The 19,730-nt window shown below is 43.8% G+C and overlaps 1 protein-coding gene across 3 annotated transcripts in view; it reads left to right on the top strand.

The window, feature by feature from the left end:
- Window positions 1-19,418, top strand: part of Sec24b (SEC24 homolog B, COPII coat complex component) — a 73,490-nt gene extending 54,072 nt beyond the window's left edge. For all 3 annotated transcript variants that reach the window (XM_029475011.1, XM_021158257.2, XM_029475010.1), the window contains 15 exons: window positions 68-177; window positions 2,895-3,007; window positions 5,732-5,850; window positions 6,104-6,159; window positions 6,380-6,586; window positions 8,123-8,246; window positions 8,629-8,787; window positions 9,359-9,532; window positions 11,137-11,247; window positions 12,091-12,266; window positions 12,787-12,924; window positions 13,564-13,668; window positions 14,744-14,836; window positions 17,911-18,014; window positions 18,179-19,418. In XM_029475011.1, the coding sequence (XP_029330871.1) occupies window positions 68-177; window positions 2,895-3,007; window positions 5,732-5,850; window positions 6,104-6,159; window positions 6,380-6,586; window positions 8,123-8,246; window positions 8,629-8,787; window positions 9,359-9,532; window positions 11,137-11,247; window positions 12,091-12,266; window positions 12,787-12,924; window positions 13,564-13,668; window positions 14,744-14,836; window positions 17,911-18,014; window positions 18,179-18,293 (1,904 nt within the window). In that variant the 3' untranslated portion in view covers window positions 18,294-19,418. The remainder of the gene's footprint in view (window positions 1-67; window positions 178-2,894; window positions 3,008-5,731; window positions 5,851-6,103; window positions 6,160-6,379; window positions 6,587-8,122; window positions 8,247-8,628; window positions 8,788-9,358; window positions 9,533-11,136; window positions 11,248-12,090; window positions 12,267-12,786; window positions 12,925-13,563; window positions 13,669-14,743; window positions 14,837-17,910; window positions 18,015-18,178) is intronic.
- Window positions 19,419-19,730: the final 312 nt, after the last annotated feature.

Below are 19,730 nucleotides of genomic sequence, written 5' to 3'. Positions count from 1 at the left end.
ATTGGTGATAAAGATGTTCAACTCCCAGTGTGTTGCTAAATGTGCCTTGGATTCTTATCTTCTGTAGTTCCAGAAGAGTTTTTGTACAACCCCCTGACTCGGTCTTACGGAGAGCCTCATAAACGGCCGGAAGTCCAGAATTCTACTGTGGAGTTCATCGCGTCCTCAGACTACATGGTAACTATTCCATGTCCCGGTTGGCTGTGGGACACAGTTCAGTGAGTCAGTTCTTTTAAGTAAGTTCTCATCCAAATTTTGAATTTGCATTTGTAAGATATTATTATGAGAGTTTGTCTGATTTGGTCTGCTTGCTAAGAAACGTTAGCCATGGCTCATGAAGGAAGAGCACCCGTAGCTAATTGCCACTTGAGTGTGATGACATACTGAGCTGGGATATGAATACTTCTATCCTGTACAGTTAAGTGACCCAAACAGAAGAAAACTAGTGTATAGTTTTGCCCAAAACAATAGTCTTAAAATTATCAGCATCTTTAACAACTCCTCCAGTGCAGATAGTGAGATAGATGGCTGCCGTGTTCAGTTCTTAACTTCAGCCATAAAGTTCTGTTGTTCTTTTCTACTTAGAAAACTAGGTTTTACAAACTATTTAAAAATAGGTTTTAGGTTTACATAATGCTCATCTTTGTTTTCTCATTTTTATTAAAAATAATAGTAACACATACACGCACGCACATGCATGCACACACGCACACGTGCACCATCCGTCATCTTTCCTCTGGTTGCTGGCCGTTTGAAGAGCCGCGAGGGAAGCGAGGTAGCCGGAACAGCTAACTGAGGCTTGGTAGATTCTTGGTGCTGCCTTGTTCACTTTTGTAGAGTTGGTGATTAGCTTCGCCTGAGGTCCTGAACTGGGGCGTTCATGTCAGGCTCTACCTCAACCCACCAAGTTCTCTTCAGAGCTTTGGAACTCGCATGCCCTTGGCTCTGGAGTCCTTAGAATCTTAATCTAGGTGCAGTGCAATCAGCTGTCACCTTTGCTGTGTGATTTCATGACCTCTGGGTGACATTTTTAAGGAAGCCTTCATGGACCGAGTCTTGCTCAGTGGTAAAGCTCTTGCCTCACATTTGTGAGGTGCTAGGTATAATTCCCCAGCATAAGGGACCTCACAAAAAAGGGAGAGAAAAGGCTCTTTATGCCCTTCTATTACTTTCTGTGACTCAGTTCAGTAACCCTTCCTGTACACATAATTTGAGCTTATAGATTACTAACAGAAGTAAACATATATTTAATATCCTGTCCACCCACTCCTCATCCGCTTGCCCCTTCCTGTGCTAGAATATATTCTAATCTGGAGGATGGAGAGCTAGCTCAGGGTAAGAGTGCTCACTGTGCAAGCGTGAAGACCTGCATTCAGCTCCTGGTACTCACCTAAAAGCTGGGCACAACCTACAGGCTGCAGTCCTCGGTAATGAGGAGGGAGAGCTGGAAACAGGAAAACTACTGGGCTTACTGACCAGCAGCCTCTCTCCAGGCTCAGAGACAGAGAGTGATAGAGCACTACCAATAAGTGACACACACACTCAAACAGTCACACACTTTCACACATACACACTTAACACTCATATACAGTTACACACATACACTCTTAAGCTCTCACACACACTTTCATATATGCACATACATTGACACACATTCATACATATATACATACACACATTTACATATACTACCCCAGACTCGTTTATAAACATAAAGTCTTGTAATCTGAGACCTGCATCCTTTTCCTCTTGTATGTGTCACCATGTTTCTCTAATAGATGAGAACTACCGTGAATGGTTATACTGTTTACCATCAGAGGAGCCTTCTTTACATTTAGCCTTAAGCTTTGGGACTCACCATCAGGTTATCTAGTAGCCAATACTGATGGCAGATTGTCAGACTTTAATGTTGGGGCAGGGGGTGGATGTGCATTGAGACCAGAAGAGCGTGCTTGAAACCACTGAGCCATCTCGTTAGGCTCAGCGTTTTATTTTACCTTTTAGTAGTAATAATTTGTTTTAAAGAAGTATTTATTTATTTTATGTATGTGAGTACATTGTCACTGTCTTCAGATGCACCAGAAGAGGGCATAGGATCCCATTACAGATGGCCATGAGCCACCATGTGGTTGCTGGGAATTGAACTCAGGACCTCCGGAAGAGCAGTCTGTGCTCTTAACCACTGAGCCATCTCGCCAGCCCACCAATATTTTATTTTTAAATAAAAAAAATTAAAATGGTTCAGTGGTAATAATCTGTCTAGGATGTGCAAAGCCTTAGGTTTAATTCCTAACCAAGAAAAAAGTAAAAAGTTAATTTAAAAATTAAAGTTCTAGGGGTTGGAGAAATGGATCAATGCATTTATTGCTTTTACCGAGGACCAGAGTTTGGTTCCCAGCACCCGTATGGCCGCTCACAGCTGTCTGTAACTCCAGTTCTGGAGATCCAATGCCTTCTTCAAGCCTCTGAAGGTACCGCATGAGAGTTGTTTACTTAGAAGTAGGCAAAAACACTCAAGCACACAAAATAAAATCAAATAAATTTTAAAAATGAGAACTACCTTTAAAATTGTATAAATTTTTTAGGAATAAATAAATATTTAAACAGGTTAGCATTATATAACAATAACCCATCATGGTTTTACTTTAGAAGATATATTGATCAAGATTCTTTAAAAAAATAAAACAAAACTAAACCCCTTAGCATACTTAGCCATTACAACTGCCTTTCGTTGTAATCTCACATAAATGTACAAGAGAAATAACGAAGGCCATGCTGTTCTCATTAGGTTCCATGTAGTTTTGTGCAGATCCGCAGTAAGTACACCCAGTGACGATAGTGACCAGGACCTAAAGGAAGTGTGGCTGTTAACCAACTGTCTTCCTTCCCCACAGCTCCGGCCTCCTCAGCCCGCCGTCTACTTGTTTGTTTTAGATGTGTCTCATAACGCAGTGGAAGCTGGGTATTTGACAGTTTTATGCCAGTCCTTATTAGAAAACTTGGACAAGTAAGAATTTTTTATTCATATGTGGGTATATAAGTGTGTGCATACATTTGAAGTTGTCTTTTAAATTTATGGGTTTTTTGGGTTTTGTTTTGTTTTTTTTTTTTGCTAAATTTTGTTAGATTCTGCTATGTTTACCTAACTTTATAAAATATGAATTCTGTTTCTTGAGTTGTTATGTTTTAATAACTGACGTGGTATCTGATTCACAAAATAATAAATGCTGTAATATTCTGAAAGTACTTGAATTTTATCTATCCCTCTGACTGGCTAAGCTGAGCACTGAGCCAGAGAGACTGTGTCAGGAGTTGTGATGAGACAGTCACCAGGATAGTTAAATCTGAGGGATGTTAAGTCGAGTGACATCAGAGCAGGCACTGCCGTGTGGTTTCAGTCCCATCTGGGCTGATGGACCTATAGATCACAGCTGATCTGTAAGTAGGGGGGCTAGCGGCTGGGCTGCCTGGGCGGTAGGGGGGTTGGGATGAAAGGATCAGGCCTTCACAACTGTTGCTGAGTTGGTGACTGGCTAGGATGTTCCTGAAAATACTGAGTTAAGTATTCTTGCCAGGTGTTGACAGTATCTATTAATTAGCTAGATTTTGTTTATTCCACAGTGTGGGTGCATCTCCAGACATTTGTACAATGATGTATATAATTTTGTCAGTTGAATAAAGCTAATAAATTAAAATACAAATATCTATAGACTCTAGTTTATGGCTGTACAAGGCATTTTTTCACAAGCTAGCTGTATTGTATGGTGAGAGACTGGTTTGAAGAGAGGGAGGTAGGAGCTGAGTTTGTGCTGAAAACGTTAGGAAACCAGAGAGTGAGCTCTGCATGCCCACCCGTGCATGAGCCACACGCTGCTGCCTCGTGGAAATTGGAGCAGAGTATATATAGTGTCTTAACTCTCACCTGCTTGTCTGCCAGCAGATGTGAAGGAGTCTCTGTGTTCCCCCTGGGCTCAGGGCCCCTGGAGGTACTTGAGTAGTGGAGCAGGTTCCCATTGTGTCTCCTGTGCCAGCAATCCATGTCCTCCATTAGTCTCAGGGAAGTATGAGGAGACGGCCCTGGTTATTCCAGTGAGAAGTGACTATTTATAGATTAGACGGCATAAAATTAAAAGGACAAAACTGAGAATGGGAAATAGTTATTTTTGCTTGGTTCCAACAGAAAATAGACCCTGGGAGAGTGAAGGCCGAGCTAGCCTGGGAGCAGCATCCAGCGCTGGAGTAGCACATTTCCTGAAGTCCAGCGCTCTGCAGACACTCCTGAGAGAGTCTGCTACAGGGACAGTTTAGCAGAACTTAGGGGAGGTCAGTAGTCTGCACTCTGGTTGCTGACTGATGCCATCAGACTTCCGAACTTCTCAAAGGAGTGCATATTAATCTCTAGAGACAAGTCTTGAGCAGTATTGGCCCCTGAATACTGTGCTTCTCCATTTTGACTGGCCTTAGACTGAGCAACACGTCAGTCTGTGTACTGCATGCGTGCCTGGGATGCAGGGAGAGCGGAAGAGGGCATTGGATACCCAGAACTAGAGTTAGGATCTTATAAGCCTCTATCAGTTTAGGGAACCAAGCTTGGGGTCTCCCCAGGAACAGCAAGTGCTCTTAACCTCTGAGCCATCAATAACCCATGGAATCATTTGTATTAAAAAAATATCCTAAGGCATTCTAAATCGTGCCCTACATAACCACATGAACACAGCTGGGCGGGTGCACTTGGAAATGCACTTCTGTAATGACGGAAGCTGAGGGGCGAGTGGCAGGCGGGCTGCATTCTTGGGGCCATGGGATTGTTTTGAAAACTGAGTTCTTTAACAGACAACTTCCTGGTGATTGATAATAATCATTTTGATGTTCATAACTAATTTTTGTTTAAAATTCGCCCCTTAAAGTCTAACGACGTTGTTAGTGTGTTTCCTGAAAAGTATTTCCCAGAAGTGCATTCAGCCCCATGTTGACTGCCCTGGAGACTGTGTCTGAATATGCAGATTAGTCCTCCATTTCAGGAGTCAGCACTTGCAATGTGTTATACTACTGTGTGATACTAAGACAGAAAATAAGAGCACATCTTTATTTAAGAGTAGGAGAGTAAGATGTGGTGTCTCACTCCTGTAATTTTATAATTCAGCACCTGAGTCAGCAGAGCCATGAGTTCAAGGCCAGCCTGAGTGACAGAAGTCCAGGTCTCAAAACAAAACAACCAGCACTTTAGGCCAGTGGTTTTCAGGCTGTGGGGTACAACCGCTCTGTGGGGTCAAACGGCTCTTTCACAGGGGTCACATATCAGATGTCCTGCATATCAGATATTTACGTTATAATTCATAACAGTAGCAAAATTACAGTTATGAAGCAGCAACAACAATGTTTTACAGTGGGGCCACCATAATGTGAGAGACTGTATTAAAGGGTGCAGCCTTAGGAAGGTTGAGAACGCTGCCTTAGGAGAAAGTCGGCATGCAATGTTGAGCTTCTAGAAACCACTTGAGTTCTGTTTGTTCTTCCCTGAAGGCTGGTTCGCCTTCTGAGCCCAAATTAATGTGAGTGTTCCTGCCTGAAAACAGGACGCTGAACCCGTCACTTTCCTGTGTGTGGTTCATACTCCTGTCCCCTGTACGAAGTTCTGTGCAGCTACTCTGCGGCCTAATGCGCTATGTCATTGTTTTGTAAACAATGTGACTGGACACTTTGAATTTCAAGTTGCCATTTTTGTCACAAGGCTTCCTGGAGATTCACGAACAAGAATAGGATTCATGACTTTTGACAGCACCATTCACTTCTACAATCTACAAGAAGGGTTATCCCAGCCACAGATGTTGATTGTATCTGATATAGACGGTAAGTGGTAGCGGGGGAGTCTGTGTGGCATGTGATGTGAGCATGATTTGGTATACCTTGGAAATACTTGGTTCTAACTTTTTACGTGTGTGTGCGTGCGTGTGTTGTATGTGTATATATGAAGCATATGGAGTATATGTATTTACTAAGGCAGAATTCCAATATGCATGGCAAGTGTCTTTGTAGACCCAGCCCTCGCTACTTTGTGATGTTCTCCCGACTGTGTGCTGATGGAGTGTTTCTGTCCCTGTAGATGTTTTTCTGCCTACGCCGGATAGTCTGCTTGTGAATCTGTATGAAAGCAAAGAGGTGAGATTCATTCGTTTTCTCAAAATATCAAGACACTTATTGCATCAGCAGTTTCCCAGTAAGCTTTGTTTACTGGTGCAGTGCCGTTAGACACTGTAGAAGGTATCTAGTGAGTCTCCTTCACAGCCCAGAGATGCAGGTGCCAAGCTTTATCCTGGAATATGTTTGAGAAGAAAACTGTCCTGGTGTCTTAGTAATTCACCCTTCACTCTTTCCTCAGCTTATAAAAGACTTACTGAATGCATTACCAAATATGTTCATCAATACCAGAGAAACACACAGTGCCCTTGGACCTGCACTTCAGGCTGCCTTCAAACTCATGTCTCCCACGGGCGGCCGCGTGTCTGTATTTCAGACACAGTTACCTTCCTTGGGGGCAGGACTTCTGCAGTCCAGAGAAGATCCGAATCAGAGGTCAAGTACCAAGGTATTGTATGTTGAGTGTTTGGATCATAACCACAGGTGTTTTCTTTCCCCACAAACTCAAGTCATCTGTTTCCTCTTCACTGCTTCATCAGCAGTGGTAAATAACCAGTAAGGATTGAAGCCACGTTTCCTTTATTTGGGGGTTAGGTGTATTCTTCTTCTTACTCAGCAGCCATAAATTTGAGGAGCGCACGTGATGAGCATTGGGTGTGGTAGTACCCTGGTACCTATCTGTAGCCCATCAGACCTGCAGCTCCTGTTGCCTCGTTTGCACTCATACCCACACACTAACAAGATCAATTATTGTTTTAATATTTAGAAACCTACCCTAATCCTTTTATTTACAGATGAAAAAAAGTAGTGTCTTGTCAAAGGTTGGTTGGCTTTTTAAAGATCAAGTTGTGGCTTGATTTTCTGTCCCCAGTGTCATTTCTTTTCTTTCTTTTTTTCTTTAATATATTTTTTATTGTATATTTTCTTTATTTACATTTCAAATGTTTTCCCATTTCTAGGTCTCCCTTTTAGAAAACCCCTATTGCGTCCCCCCTCTCCCTGCCTCTATGAGGGTGCTCACCCACCCACCCACCCACTCCTGTCTTCCTGCCCTGGCATTCCCCTACACTGGGCATTGAACACCCTCAGGCCCAAGGGCCTCTCTTCCCACTGATGTCCAACAAGGCCATCCTCTGCCACATATGCAGCTGGAGCCAGGGGTCCCTCCATGCGTACTCTTTGGTTGGTGGTCCAGTCTCCAGGAGCTCTGGAGGGATCTGGCCAGTTGACACCCAGTGTCATTTCTGTGATATAAGTGAAAAACTTAATTAAGCTATTATAACTTAGTGTGCTTATGAGTAAACTTTAGATTGCAGGGGGAATAACAATTCCTGTATAAAACTTAGATGGAACAGAAAAATGTAAGCCAGTATCACTATCTCGGTGTTATTGTTTAGTTTACACACGAACAAATGTACTTTATCTTCACTCACACAGACAGTTCACCTTGGCCTTTTGATTTTGATCTCTGTGTAAGTTAGTGATGGGAGTTCCTCAGGTGACTGTCAGGGCTGGGGAGGGAGGGCCTTCAGCCTTCCCCACCAGTTGAGTGACAGGATACGGCAGTGGTCAGTAGCACTCACTGTCATCAGTCTGATGCCATCAGTCGGCTCGGTGTTCTCATCTGTGAAAGATAAATATCGAAAGTCATATGGATTGTGTGTTATGAGAATTGATCATTCAGTTTATATAAAATAGCTAAGGCAGTGAGCCATGAACATTTGTTTTTTCTTCTAGAGGTGAAGGTGGTGAGAATCCCACTCATTACTTTCTGCCTCAGTTTCCAAAGTGTTGGCTCTGACCCATACATAGTTCCTTGTAATGCCTTTTAATAAACACTGGGTTTTATTACTCTTAGAAATCTGGGCCCATATGCTATTGGTATCTATTGGTATATAATGGAATAAAATATATATCCTCCTTGTTATCAGAGAGACATATACTATGCGCATAACCAAAGGTTCTATATGATCTGCTGGCTTAGGTGGTGCACCATCTTGGCCCTGCAACCGACTTTTATAAGAAGCTCGCTCTAGATTGCTCAGGGCAGCAAACTGCAGTGGATTTGTTCCTTCTGAGTTCACAGTATGCTGACCTTGCTTCTCTGGGTAAGACAATGTGGTTATGTTACCTACTTAAACATTCTTACATGTAATTAAAGCTGGGCTCTTCAGGAAGCATTCTTAGTACTGGGGGGACAGGCAGATGGATCAGATAGGCAATATTTGTGACGATTACCAGTGAACTCTAAAGCCAGTAAACATGAAGAAAATGTTCTTACTCTCTGCTTTGTAGCCCTTGGCCATTCAGCAATGAACTTCCGTGTTTGCCATATTTTATGAATGTTTCAGGCTACAGTTTAAACTGCTTCTGTCTGTGTTGGGCTTATTCATAACAGATTTTTTTTTCATAATTTGGTATCTGTACTGCTGTTAAGCAAGTAAATGATCGTAACTGTCTGGCTAACACTTGGGGTCTTTCTCTCTCAAGCGTGCGTGTCCAAGTACTCTGCGGGGTGCGTATTCTACTACCCGTCTTTCCACTCTACCCACAATCCTTCGCAAGCAGAAAAGTTACAAAAGGACCTAAAACGGTACCTCACGAGGAAGATTGGATTTGAAGCTGTTATGAGAATAAGATGCACTAAAGGTCTGGCTTTGGGAAAAGTGTGTTCCTTACATTCCTGTGTCAGTCAGTACGCACGCTCAGACCCATGGTGATGATGGGTTATCATAGAGGACTTCCTGCTCGATCCAGCAACCCTGTTTGAAATACAGTTAGGAGTGATCTTTGACCACCTCCTTTTAATAGCTAGAATAAGTGGATAAGAGCAACATTTTGGTTTATTGAAGAAAAGCAGGAGGAAAGCATGTGACGAATTGTTTGAGAGTGACAGTGGGGAGGACAGGAAAGGGTTTAGCTGCCATAATGTCGTTGGTGTACCAAGTGTTTGGGGGTAATAATCTCTGGGCTCTAATCTCTCATTTTACACCCAATATAGGGAAGCCCCGGTTTCTTAGTTTTGTGTATTATATTTATGTCTGATCTAGACTTGCATGTAGACTGTGATGGTACGTCTAGATATAAATATAGGTGGACTCCGTAGGCTCCCTTTAGAGAACGTGTCAGTTTGTTTGTTTAGTTAGAGCATCGGCCAGCGGCTCGGGCTGCGGGGAGGGTGTTGCTCATGCTGTCTCATGCCCACTCCCTTTCCCCTCAGGGCTCTCAATGCACACATTCCACGGGAACTTCTTTGTCCGCTCCACCGACTTACTGTCTCTTGCCAACATCAATCCCGATGCTGGGTTTGCAGTACAGTTGTCAATCGAAGAAAGCCTGACAGATACTTCCTTAGTGTGCTTTCAGACAGCCCTGCTGTACACATCTAGCAAAGGTAATGTTCTCCAAACTGGCATGGCTTGTGGCCATGGGTCCTCTTTCCACTTCCGTTTTAGTAGAGAGAGAAAAGCATGCTGTGCCGTGAGGGTAATGGCATTTGTTGTAGGTGACTGTATGTTGTTTCTTTCTCTTCCTAACTCACTTTGAATCCTTAAATAATACACCTTCAAAATAGATTTGTTACTTATGTGTGCGTGAGTTCATGTGTACCACATGCATACAGAAACTCATGGGGGGGGGGGCAAAAGAGGGGGTTGGATCTCCTGGTCCTAGAGTTGCCAGTGCTTGTGAGCCAGCGTATGGGTGCTGGGAGTCACCAGGTCCTCTGCAAGAGCTGGAATCACTTTTAACCACCGAGCCATCTCCCCAGCCTTGTTTACAGCACACTTACAAGGATTTTTGTTATGTTTAGTTACTCTGTGTGGTGTACTCATGAGCAGGAATGCCACAGTGTACATGTGGAGGTCAGAAGGCGACTGGCAGGCATCAATTCTTCCTTTCACAAGTGAGTCTCAGGGCTCAAACACAGGTCACCAGGCTTGACAGCAAGTGTCTTTACCTGCTGAGCTATTTTACCAGCTGTGAGATTTTCTTAGTTGGTAGAAAATTCAATATTCATCATCATGTTTCTCGCAAGCACAGAGGCCACCGTCCTTTGCATTGGGGCTCCATAACATGAAGAATTGCAGCAAGGAAGGAATTCACTTCTTTCTTGACAGTGTACACTTTGTGATACTGTACTCAGTTGAGTGTAATTTAGAAGAACATTACAGTGAAACTAGAAACTCTGCAATTAAACTAGAAACTCTGGAGAGGTGGCTCAGCAGTTAAAGCACTTGCTGCTTCCAGAGGCTGGAGTTCTGTTCCCAACACCCCATAGAGCAGATCACAGCTGTCTGTGTCTCTTGCTCCAGCAGATCCAACACCCTCTTCTGGCCTCTGTGTGCACATGCACACCTGTATGTGTGTATATATGTGTATGTGTACACACACATACATACATATTTATACGTACGTGTGTATACGTATATATATTATATATATAGTTATTACAAATAAAATCTTTGTAAAAGATCAAAGCCAACTAGAAACTACTATGTAAGATATATGTTCATAGTTTACAGGATTGGAGAATCTTTTTTAGATTTATTTTATCCTATATGTGTGAATTTCTTGTCTGTGTGTATATATGTGCACTATATGCTTGCCTGTTGCCTGTGGACGCAAGAAGCGTGCATTAATTTCCTAGGACTGGAGTTACAGACAGTTGTGAGTTGCCATATTGGTGCTGGAAACTCACCCTGGGTCCTTTGCAAGAATAGCAAGTGTTCTTATGGTCTGAGCCATCTTTCCAGTCTCTGGAGAATATTTTATTTGAAGCATGCTAATTAGACTGGGGGTGTTGCTCAGTGCTATAGTGCTTGCCCAGCAGTTCCTAGCACCAAAAACCAATAAAAGAAGGTGCTCAAAGCGTATTGATGACAGCCCTTTCTATTCTAGCGTGTTGGTGCTGATGCCAGAACAGCAGTGTGAGTGAGCTGGTGATGCTTGCTCTCTCTTAGCCTAGTGTGCTTGACCGCTGTGCTTTGCTTTGTTTAGGCGAGCGGAGAATTCGAGTGCATACACTGTGCTTGCCAGTCGTAAGTTCCCTCGCTGACGTTTATGCAGGAGTGGATGTGCAAGCCGCTGTCTGCCTTCTCGCCAACATGGGTGAGTAGCATATGATAAAACGGGAAATGCATGTTTTACCTAACCTAAAACCAAGCTGGGGACTTTCTACTTTTTTTTTTTAAACTATAGAAATCCCTCAATTTAAAAAAAATTCCAATGCATTTTTATCTATTACAGGATGAATTAGACTGTCCTTACATTTAAAAATTAGTTCCTAGGTTAAATCTACTGGGGGATTGTGGTTTGTAAAAACCAGGATCCCCTTCAGCTAATATGTAAACTGTCCACGTCCACACTGTAGACCACACGTCCACACTGTAGAATACAGCTCAGCTGCGAACAGGAAAATGCAAATGTGACTCCAAATGCGTGACCTTCAGTAAAAGGAAATTTATGGAGAACAGATTGCCAAGACAGGGACAGAGAACTTTACTGCCTGGTGATTGGACTGTATTTGATGCGTAGCTGCTGTAGAACTACACTCAGAAAAGTATATTTCACTTTGAAGCTTAAAGAAGCCTTCAGCATTAATATATTGCAGAGGGTTTTGTTCTTAATGTGTTTTCTTTCATGGATAAACATGCAGTGAACCTTGTTATTTCTCACATACACTAGAAAGCAGCCATTATTACTAACTTGGTGCAGAATTATAATAGCATTGCTGACAGACACCTGGTCGTCCCACCTCACTGGGCAGCACTAGGAATTGAACCAAGGACACAAAGGGTTACATCACTGATCCACACTGCTCCTCCTCCAGGATTTTAACATGTAGAAGGAACTCTGCACACGTATGTGTGCATGTGTGTGAGCACACACTTACAAGAGAGCACTCCCTGGAGTCCAGAGGCTGAGCGCACTCTTGCTTTGGTTGCTTTGCAGCTGTGGACCGCTCAGTGTCATCGAGCCTGTCGGATGCCAGGGATGCCCTGGTGAATGCTGTGGTGGATCCCCTGTCCGCCTACAGCTCCGCTGTGGCAAGTGTGCCCCGCTCCACCCTGACAGCACCGAGCTCACTTAAGCTACTCCCACTCTATGTTTTGGCACTTCTCAAACAGGTAGTTCGTTCGTTCTCTCTCTCTCTCTCTCTCTCCCTCTCTCTCTTCCCTCCCCTCTCTCTGCTCTCCTAGCTAGAGGATTATGTACTTTGGCGGTTTAAGACTTTTGAAGACTGGGGGAAAATGTGGGATATGGAGGTGCTCAGAGGCAACCCTGACCCCTGTCAAAGCATATGTCCTTTGTCCTTCATTTGAATGAACAGTTTGAATTATGACGTGGTCAAAGCCAGCCCTTCTCTGTTAAGGGAAAGGTCTAAGGTTTACTGACTCTCTTTCTGTCCAGTGTTGTATCCTGTTAACGGGCATTGTGAGGTACAGCAACCTGAAGATTGTTCATGTTTTTCCCCGCAAGAACAAGATAGTTGAGAGAAACTAGTTTACTTTCTTGCCTATTAAATATCAGCTGAGTCTTGAAATCAAGTGTGGACTTGAAGACTAGCTTTTCAGTGACTGTGTGTGTGCTTGCTCTTCACTTCGTACGTGTATGCTTCACTTGGATCATGTGTCTTCTTCCTTGCAGAAAGCATTTAGAACAGGAACGAGCACACGCCTGGATGACCGTGTCTATGCCATGTGCCAGATGAAGTCGCAGCCGCTTGTGCATCTCATGAAAATGATTCATCCCAACTTATACAGGATAGACAGGCTGACAGACGAGGTGTGTACGTGAGCGAGCACAGTTACGCTTTTGTCTTGGTGTCACGCCGAACTTTGTAGGTTCGTTCTTCCATGCTCTTGTCTGTGGAGATAAACATTCAAATAGGGACTTAGAGATCTGGGTATGTGAGAGGACCTTCAGATGCCATCAGCCTGTGGGAAGGGGCTCAGCACGGCTTACTTTTAATATTTGATTCAAAGCTAAGTGACCGAGTGACCCCCCCCCTCACATTTTGTAGCTCTCGGCAGTTTGTGATGTGCCCAGGTTTCAGTATTAGTTACAGTAAGCCAGCTCTGTTATCTAGTAATTAATTAAATGCACAGCTGGGTAGTCTTTTCTTCCTTGTCTTCAGGCTGTGTTCTTTGGGCTTAATATTCATTCCATGCATAGTATTATGTTGTAAAAAGTAGCAGTCAGCTGTGGTAGTTTTTAACAGTGACCTCAGGAGGGAAGTGAATGAGACAAAGGATCCAGTTGGCATTCTTACCTTTCAAATGGGAACCCATTTGAACCTCTTTCTCCTACTGTGGAGCCATGGTACTCAGTCAGTAGGGTTCTCATTCTCTGATACGGAAGCGTCGTACTTTAGTGTTGGTAGCGCAGATCTGCTCTCTGGCTGAGTTCTACCTTTTCTTTCAGGGTGCCATCCATGTGAATGACAGAGTAGTACCTCAGCCACCGCTTCAGAAGCTGTCTGCAGAGAAGCTGACCAGAGAAGGCGCTTTCCTCATGGACTGCGGCTCAGTAAGCATCACTCCCAGCCAAGGTTCTGCTCTGCCTGGCAGACAAAGCTCCCAGTCTGGCCCTGTTTTCACCTAGCAGACAGGGGTATAGTCAGTTGTGACCCAGGAGTCTGTGTCTGGCACAGGGGCTCAGTTTACTTTAGACCCCATAGTAGGACAGCACATTAGCATAAAGTAGTAAATAATCAGAGTTAGAGATAGTCAGAAAAGAAATTCCTACCATCAGAATCATAACATTCAAATGCAGCTCCAGAATTTCTTTTGTAGTTCAACTTATATCCATTGCTAGAAATTCTGCCAGTGGCTAGAGGGTCAGAGAAGTCACCATTGCTCAGGAGTGGAGGCAGGGGTACCCAGTAGTCAAGACAAGTGAACACACCATGGAACTCAGGAGCTGAGAGGGGATGGGAAGGAAGGCCAGGGATTCAATCTTATTAAAGCAGCACATTCCTTTTCGGGAGCTAAACGAAGGGCTGGAGAGACAGTGGCTCACTGAGTCGGTTGCCAGCACCCACGGGGCAGCGCACAGCCATCTGTAACTCCAGCTGCAGGAGATCTGCCTCGGTACACTGACATAAGAGGTACACAGACATTCATTTAGGCAAAATACTCACACATAGAAAGAATATAAATGAAGTATTAAATTCTTCACTTTATGCCCACAAGTATTTTTCCCACATATCTGTCCATGTACCATATGGGTGCCTGGCACCTGGAAAGGCCAGAAAAGGGCTTTGGATCCCTGGGGCTGGAGAGGGATGCTTGTGAACCACCATGTGGATGCTGACAGCAGACCTAGGCCCTCTGCAAGGGCCGAGAATCTCTTAACCACTGAGCAATCTCTCCAGCCCCTAAATAAATAAACCTTAAGTGAGGAAGAATGTAAAATATTACAAGAAGCCTTAAAATGTAAGCAAAGACAGCGGGGGCTGCTTTTGATTCTTCTCCTTTCTCGTCGTTAGATTTTGTGTGAGACGGTGTAATGATGATGTGTATGATAACCCCCATCAGTTGTGATCGATTTTCTCTTAGGGAATTGAATGTCCTGTTCTGCCCCCTCCCTTTTAATGTTTCAGGTTTTCTACATTTGGGTTGGCAAAGGCTGTGACAGTAACTTCATAGAGAATGTGCTTGGATACCCTGACTTTGCATCAATACCACAGAAAATGGTCAGTGCACTTTGTTGTGTTGTGCTACTTTCCTGGGGGAGATAAGCAGATGTCTGTGGACCTGGGATAGGGCACTGTAGACGACAGACAGAGCAAGTGTTTCCTTCAACCAGCCTCCCGAGCACTGAATTTATTCAGCCTATGTAAGGAACAAAAAGGCGGGGTTACACAAGTGTGGGTGACGCAAAAACAGCGGCGTCCCTGAAGGACACTTAACCATGGAATCCCCTTCAGTGAACCTGTGTCTTACATTCTTCAGTGCCTACGTACAGGTGGGAGACTGGTGGATGGAACCCGGGTGAGGGAGTGTTAGCAGACTCCTCGTATTCACACAGACCTGACTTGCCAGTGTGCTGTTCCACTTGCTTTGTTTGCATGTCTGCACACCAGTGTCCTCTCTCCTCATTGATGGAGCTGGAATGGTCGATCTGAGTGAGGAAGTAACTCTATGTCAACAGTTTCCTCACTATGTTTTATCTTATTTATATGTGCATGTAGGTTTGCTGTTGTTGATTATAAACATTTCGTAAGTTTACCTGGAATATTTGGTGTGTAGATATCTGAGGTGATCTTTTTGTTTTGTTGTTTTTTGTTTTGTTTGGGGGGGGGGGTGTCGTTGTTGTTGAGACAGGGTCTCTGCATGTAGTTCCGCTGACCAGGAACTCACTGCATACTGCAGGCTGGCCTTGAATCTGCAGGGTCCTCCCACCTCAGCCTCCTGAGCTGAGGATTATGGAGTCAGCCACAGTGCCTAGCCCTGTCTCCTCTGCAGGCTTTGTTGGTTTGTGGTGAGCATCTTGACTCCAGCTACAGAAGCCATGCCCCGGGCTCCAGGGCTCTGTCTTCCCCTGGTTTCCTTTCATCCTGCCTCTCCGGCAACACTGTCCAATTTTAAACATTTCCATCACACTCAAGAAAGAAACCCTTTCTGTCCAGTTACCCTCCCCCTCCATGTCAATGCTCAGTCTACTGTTTAGTTAAGATTTTATCTATTCTCGATAAGCCATATTAATGGAGTTCCACACGACTTGGCCTTTCTGCCATCTCTGAGACAGAATCTAGAAGGCTGCTGATGTGACTGTAAATGTTATTCATCAGGTATATGAACAGAGAAAGGATTCATTAAAATATGCTTCAAAGGCAGCCAGCAGGCAAGTTCCCAGAGGGAGGGTGGGATGACTGAGGGGTGGGATTGTGTAGAAATTAAGGGGAAATACTTGGTCTTGTCTCGAGCCATCTTAACAGGGTACAGGGCTGTAGAGTGGGCATCTCACTATTGTGCCCAATAAGGTTTACAGAGTGGGTTGTTTTCCTTGAGACCAGCCGTAAGTTAAGGCATTGGGGTCATTAGGAATTAATTAGGCTCACAGGTGCTGATACATGGTGATGATTCTCTAGGAATGTGGCTCCAAGTATTGATTGTTAAATATGGAGGTCTCTCTGAGCCAGGCGTGGTAATCTCCATCTATAATCCCAGCATTTGAGAGATAGGTGAAGGAAGATCAGGGGGTTAAGGCCAACCCAACTACTTCCTGACTAAAAAAACAAAAACAACAACAACAAAAAAAACCAAATAAGTAAATAAATGTCCATGGTGATGATGGAGACCTTTAACCCCAGCCCCTGAGAGGAAGAAATAGGCAGACCTGCAAGCTCAGTGCAAACTCGGTCGCTATAGTGAGTTCCAGGCCAGCTAGGGCTATACAGTAAGACTGTCTCAAAAACAGCTACAAAAAATACTTCTGGAAATCTTATTTTTTAAAAATGTAAGTTATTGACATGAATTAAATGATAATTCAGCAGTTCCAAGATGGGGCCTAAAGAGATAGGGCGGCTGAGAACTCCCTGCTCTTCCAGAGGACCCAGGTTGATCTCAGCACCCACACAGCAGCTCACAAGTATCTGTAACTCCAGTTCCAAGGGATCCAGCGCCCTCTCCTGGCCTCAGTGTACTGCACGCACATGGTGCACACACGTGCATGCAGGGAAAATGCCCAGACACATACATACATCCTTTTTTTCCTGCTAGGCAGAAGGAGGAAACTTTTCCTTTTTAAATTAATGTATTGATTTTTATGTTGTGAGTGTTTTGTCTCTGTGTATGGCTACCTATGGGTAAGTCTGCCTAGTGCCCACAGAGACCAGAACAGGGTGTTGGATCACCTAGGACTTGTGTGCTAGACAATTGTAAACTGCCAAATGGCTGCTGGGAATTGAATCTCGGTGTCCTGGAAGAGCAGCCAGTGCTCTTAACCACTAAGCCATCTCTCCAGCCGCCACCACCACCCCAAATAAGTAAATCTTTTAAAATCAAAGAAAAATGAAATTCTTGGAATGTGACTTTTCCCTAAGTTCTGTGTAATTTTAAGGTGAGGTTGGAGCGTAGTGATTGCCTTCGTTTGAGTATTGCATTAGAAGAAACGGGAAACTGTCAGAGTCCCCAGTCTGTGCAGGCTTTGCCGGGCCGTCTAGCACAATACAGTAGTCATGTAAATAGCCACACACTTACCAGTAAGCACACTTGTTTTCTACAGCTGAAGTTCCACTCATGCGCTTGCTGCTTTGGGTGTCTGGGCAGAGTGCAGGCTTGTAGTTGGCGGCCCTGAGAGACACAGCTCCATTGCTACCCTGGTATCTATGACATGGGAAAGGTTTCTAAGACTTCTTAAGAGAGCCAGTTGAGAGCCAGGAAGTGGTGGCGCACGCCTTTAATCCCAGCACTCGGGAGGCAGAGGCAGGCGGATTTCTGAGTTCGAGGCCAGCCTGGTCTACAAAGTGAGTTCCAGGACAGCCAGGTCTCGAAAAACCAAGAGAGAGGGAGAAGGAGAAAGTAAGCCAGTTGAGGATAGCTGTTCTAATTAAATCACACAGTGTATGATGTATGATACAGTAAATTATTTCTCCCAAACGCTGTTCATTGTGAATGTATTCGTGGAAATTGTGTATGTACGTGCATGCTTGCAGGATTAAATACTGTTCTGTTATGTTTTCTAAAAGGAATGTAGCCTGAAGAGGGAAGGGTATGCTCGGGGTTCCCCTGTGTTTGTGTTTTCTAATTATGTTTCTTTTACCAGACACATCTTCCAGAGCTAGACACACTTCCATCAGAAAGAACTCGATCCTTTGTGACTTGGCTCAGGGACAGCCGACCGTTAAGCCCTGTCCTTCACTTGGTAAAGTAAGTCTTCCAGAACCTCCAGTGATCTCATCCTTCTGTGCTTCTCCTCGAAGCACATCTCAGGATGTTCCTCAAGTCCGTGGAGTAGTGATGCCCGCAATGTATAGTTTTTCTTTGTAATAATATATATATATATTAGATACATGGTGTTTTCTGCCTTTCAGAGATGAGAGCCCTGCCAAAACAGAGTTTTTCCAGCATTTGCTTGAAGACCGCACGGAAGCCGCACTCTCCTACTATGAGTTTCTGATTCACATCCAGCAGCAGGTTTGTAAGTGACATCAGCACAGCCGGGTCAGCTGAGCACCTCCGCAGCCATCGGAGAAGCACACAGGGGACTGGACACGAGGTGTTTGCTGCTAGAAGAACGATGCACATCACTCTGTCTGAGGCTTGGGCCAGAGATTAAGGGGAAGAGAGAACAAGACACAGCAGAGCCCCTCCAAGGACGCTGAGGCAGCAGACGGAGTCGGTTCATGTGTCCTCTCAGGAGAGCAGCAGTGCAGTGCCCCTCTGCCAGCCAGCAGACCTGAGGACCATGGAATGACATGTCATGCTCTAGAACTAGATAGAGTCATCGTACAGTTAGCATTCTGAACTTGAACTCTGACGAGAGATGCTGAAGGACAGCGGCACTGTGGTACTCACTTGTATGAATTACTTCTTAACAGGAACGACTCATGTTCATGAAATGAATTTAACATTTCCCTGTAAAGACAATAGAGCTTCAGTACACGAACTATAGAAAAATATATATAATGTACATAAGTGTTACATTTGTAAAGAAAATGTAAAATGTAACTAAGAATATGAATTGCTTAAACTGTGCTGCAATGGTGGCTGACAACTCTGTCACAGTGAGGGAATGAGGTTGACTAATGCATATTATGAATTGAGTCCACAAAAGAAACATGAGACTTTGTAATTCTGTTAAATCTTTTATGTGGATTTATTTATGATCAGCCTACTAATTAAAAATATTTTGCTTGACAGTTGGTTTGGTGGTTTGTTTGTTTGTAGAAGTTTTTTGGTTTTGGTGGTATTGGTGGTATTTTTTAAACAGTAGGAATCTTAAATTTGCCGCTTGGAGAAAATGCAATACCGAGTCTCATTCATCAGTGAGTGAACGCACTGTCATTAGTTTGTGGGTACTACAAGTAATTACTGTTTGTATTCTAAAAACACGATGTTATTTTCAGAATACATTTAATGACTAAGGATAATCTTAAATCTCATTTAAATTAAGGATTTTTTTCCTACCTATTTGTAATGAGAATTTTTTTAAAAACATGTGACTTTCCTTTTTAATTGACTTGACGATTGTCATATTGAACTCTGAGAGATTTTTGTTCTGATCAAGAATTCTGTCATTCACAGCAGGCTGTTTACTATAAAGATTGATGATGATCCATTGGATTGTGGAGTGGAATTTTATTTTATGTTCTGTGAGAGTCCCTGTTGGTAGATGTTGGGGACACCAAGGCTCTTGGCACACGTGGCTTTTGTTGATTTCAGGCTTTGCATCCCTTTTCTCCATTTTTTCCAGAACAAAATTTACTTTGTTGTGGTTCTGGTGTTTGGACACAGAAGGTGCCGCTGACTAAGAAGAGGGGGCTCCTGAAGAGATGAAGGCGCTTCCTTGGCAGCAGCTGTGCTTTGATGAATCAGCTGATGCACACTTGGGTGTAGACATGGGCCTTTCCTCTCTGAGAATAG

This window comes from Mus caroli, chromosome 3 (genome assembly GCF_900094665.2).
Source record: "Mus caroli chromosome 3, CAROLI_EIJ_v1.1, whole genome shotgun sequence".
NCBI classification, from domain to species: domain Eukaryota; kingdom Metazoa; phylum Chordata; class Mammalia; order Rodentia; family Muridae; genus Mus; species Mus caroli.
Note: the sequence above shows the minus strand (reverse complement) of the source record. Positions and strands in the feature narration are given on the sequence as shown.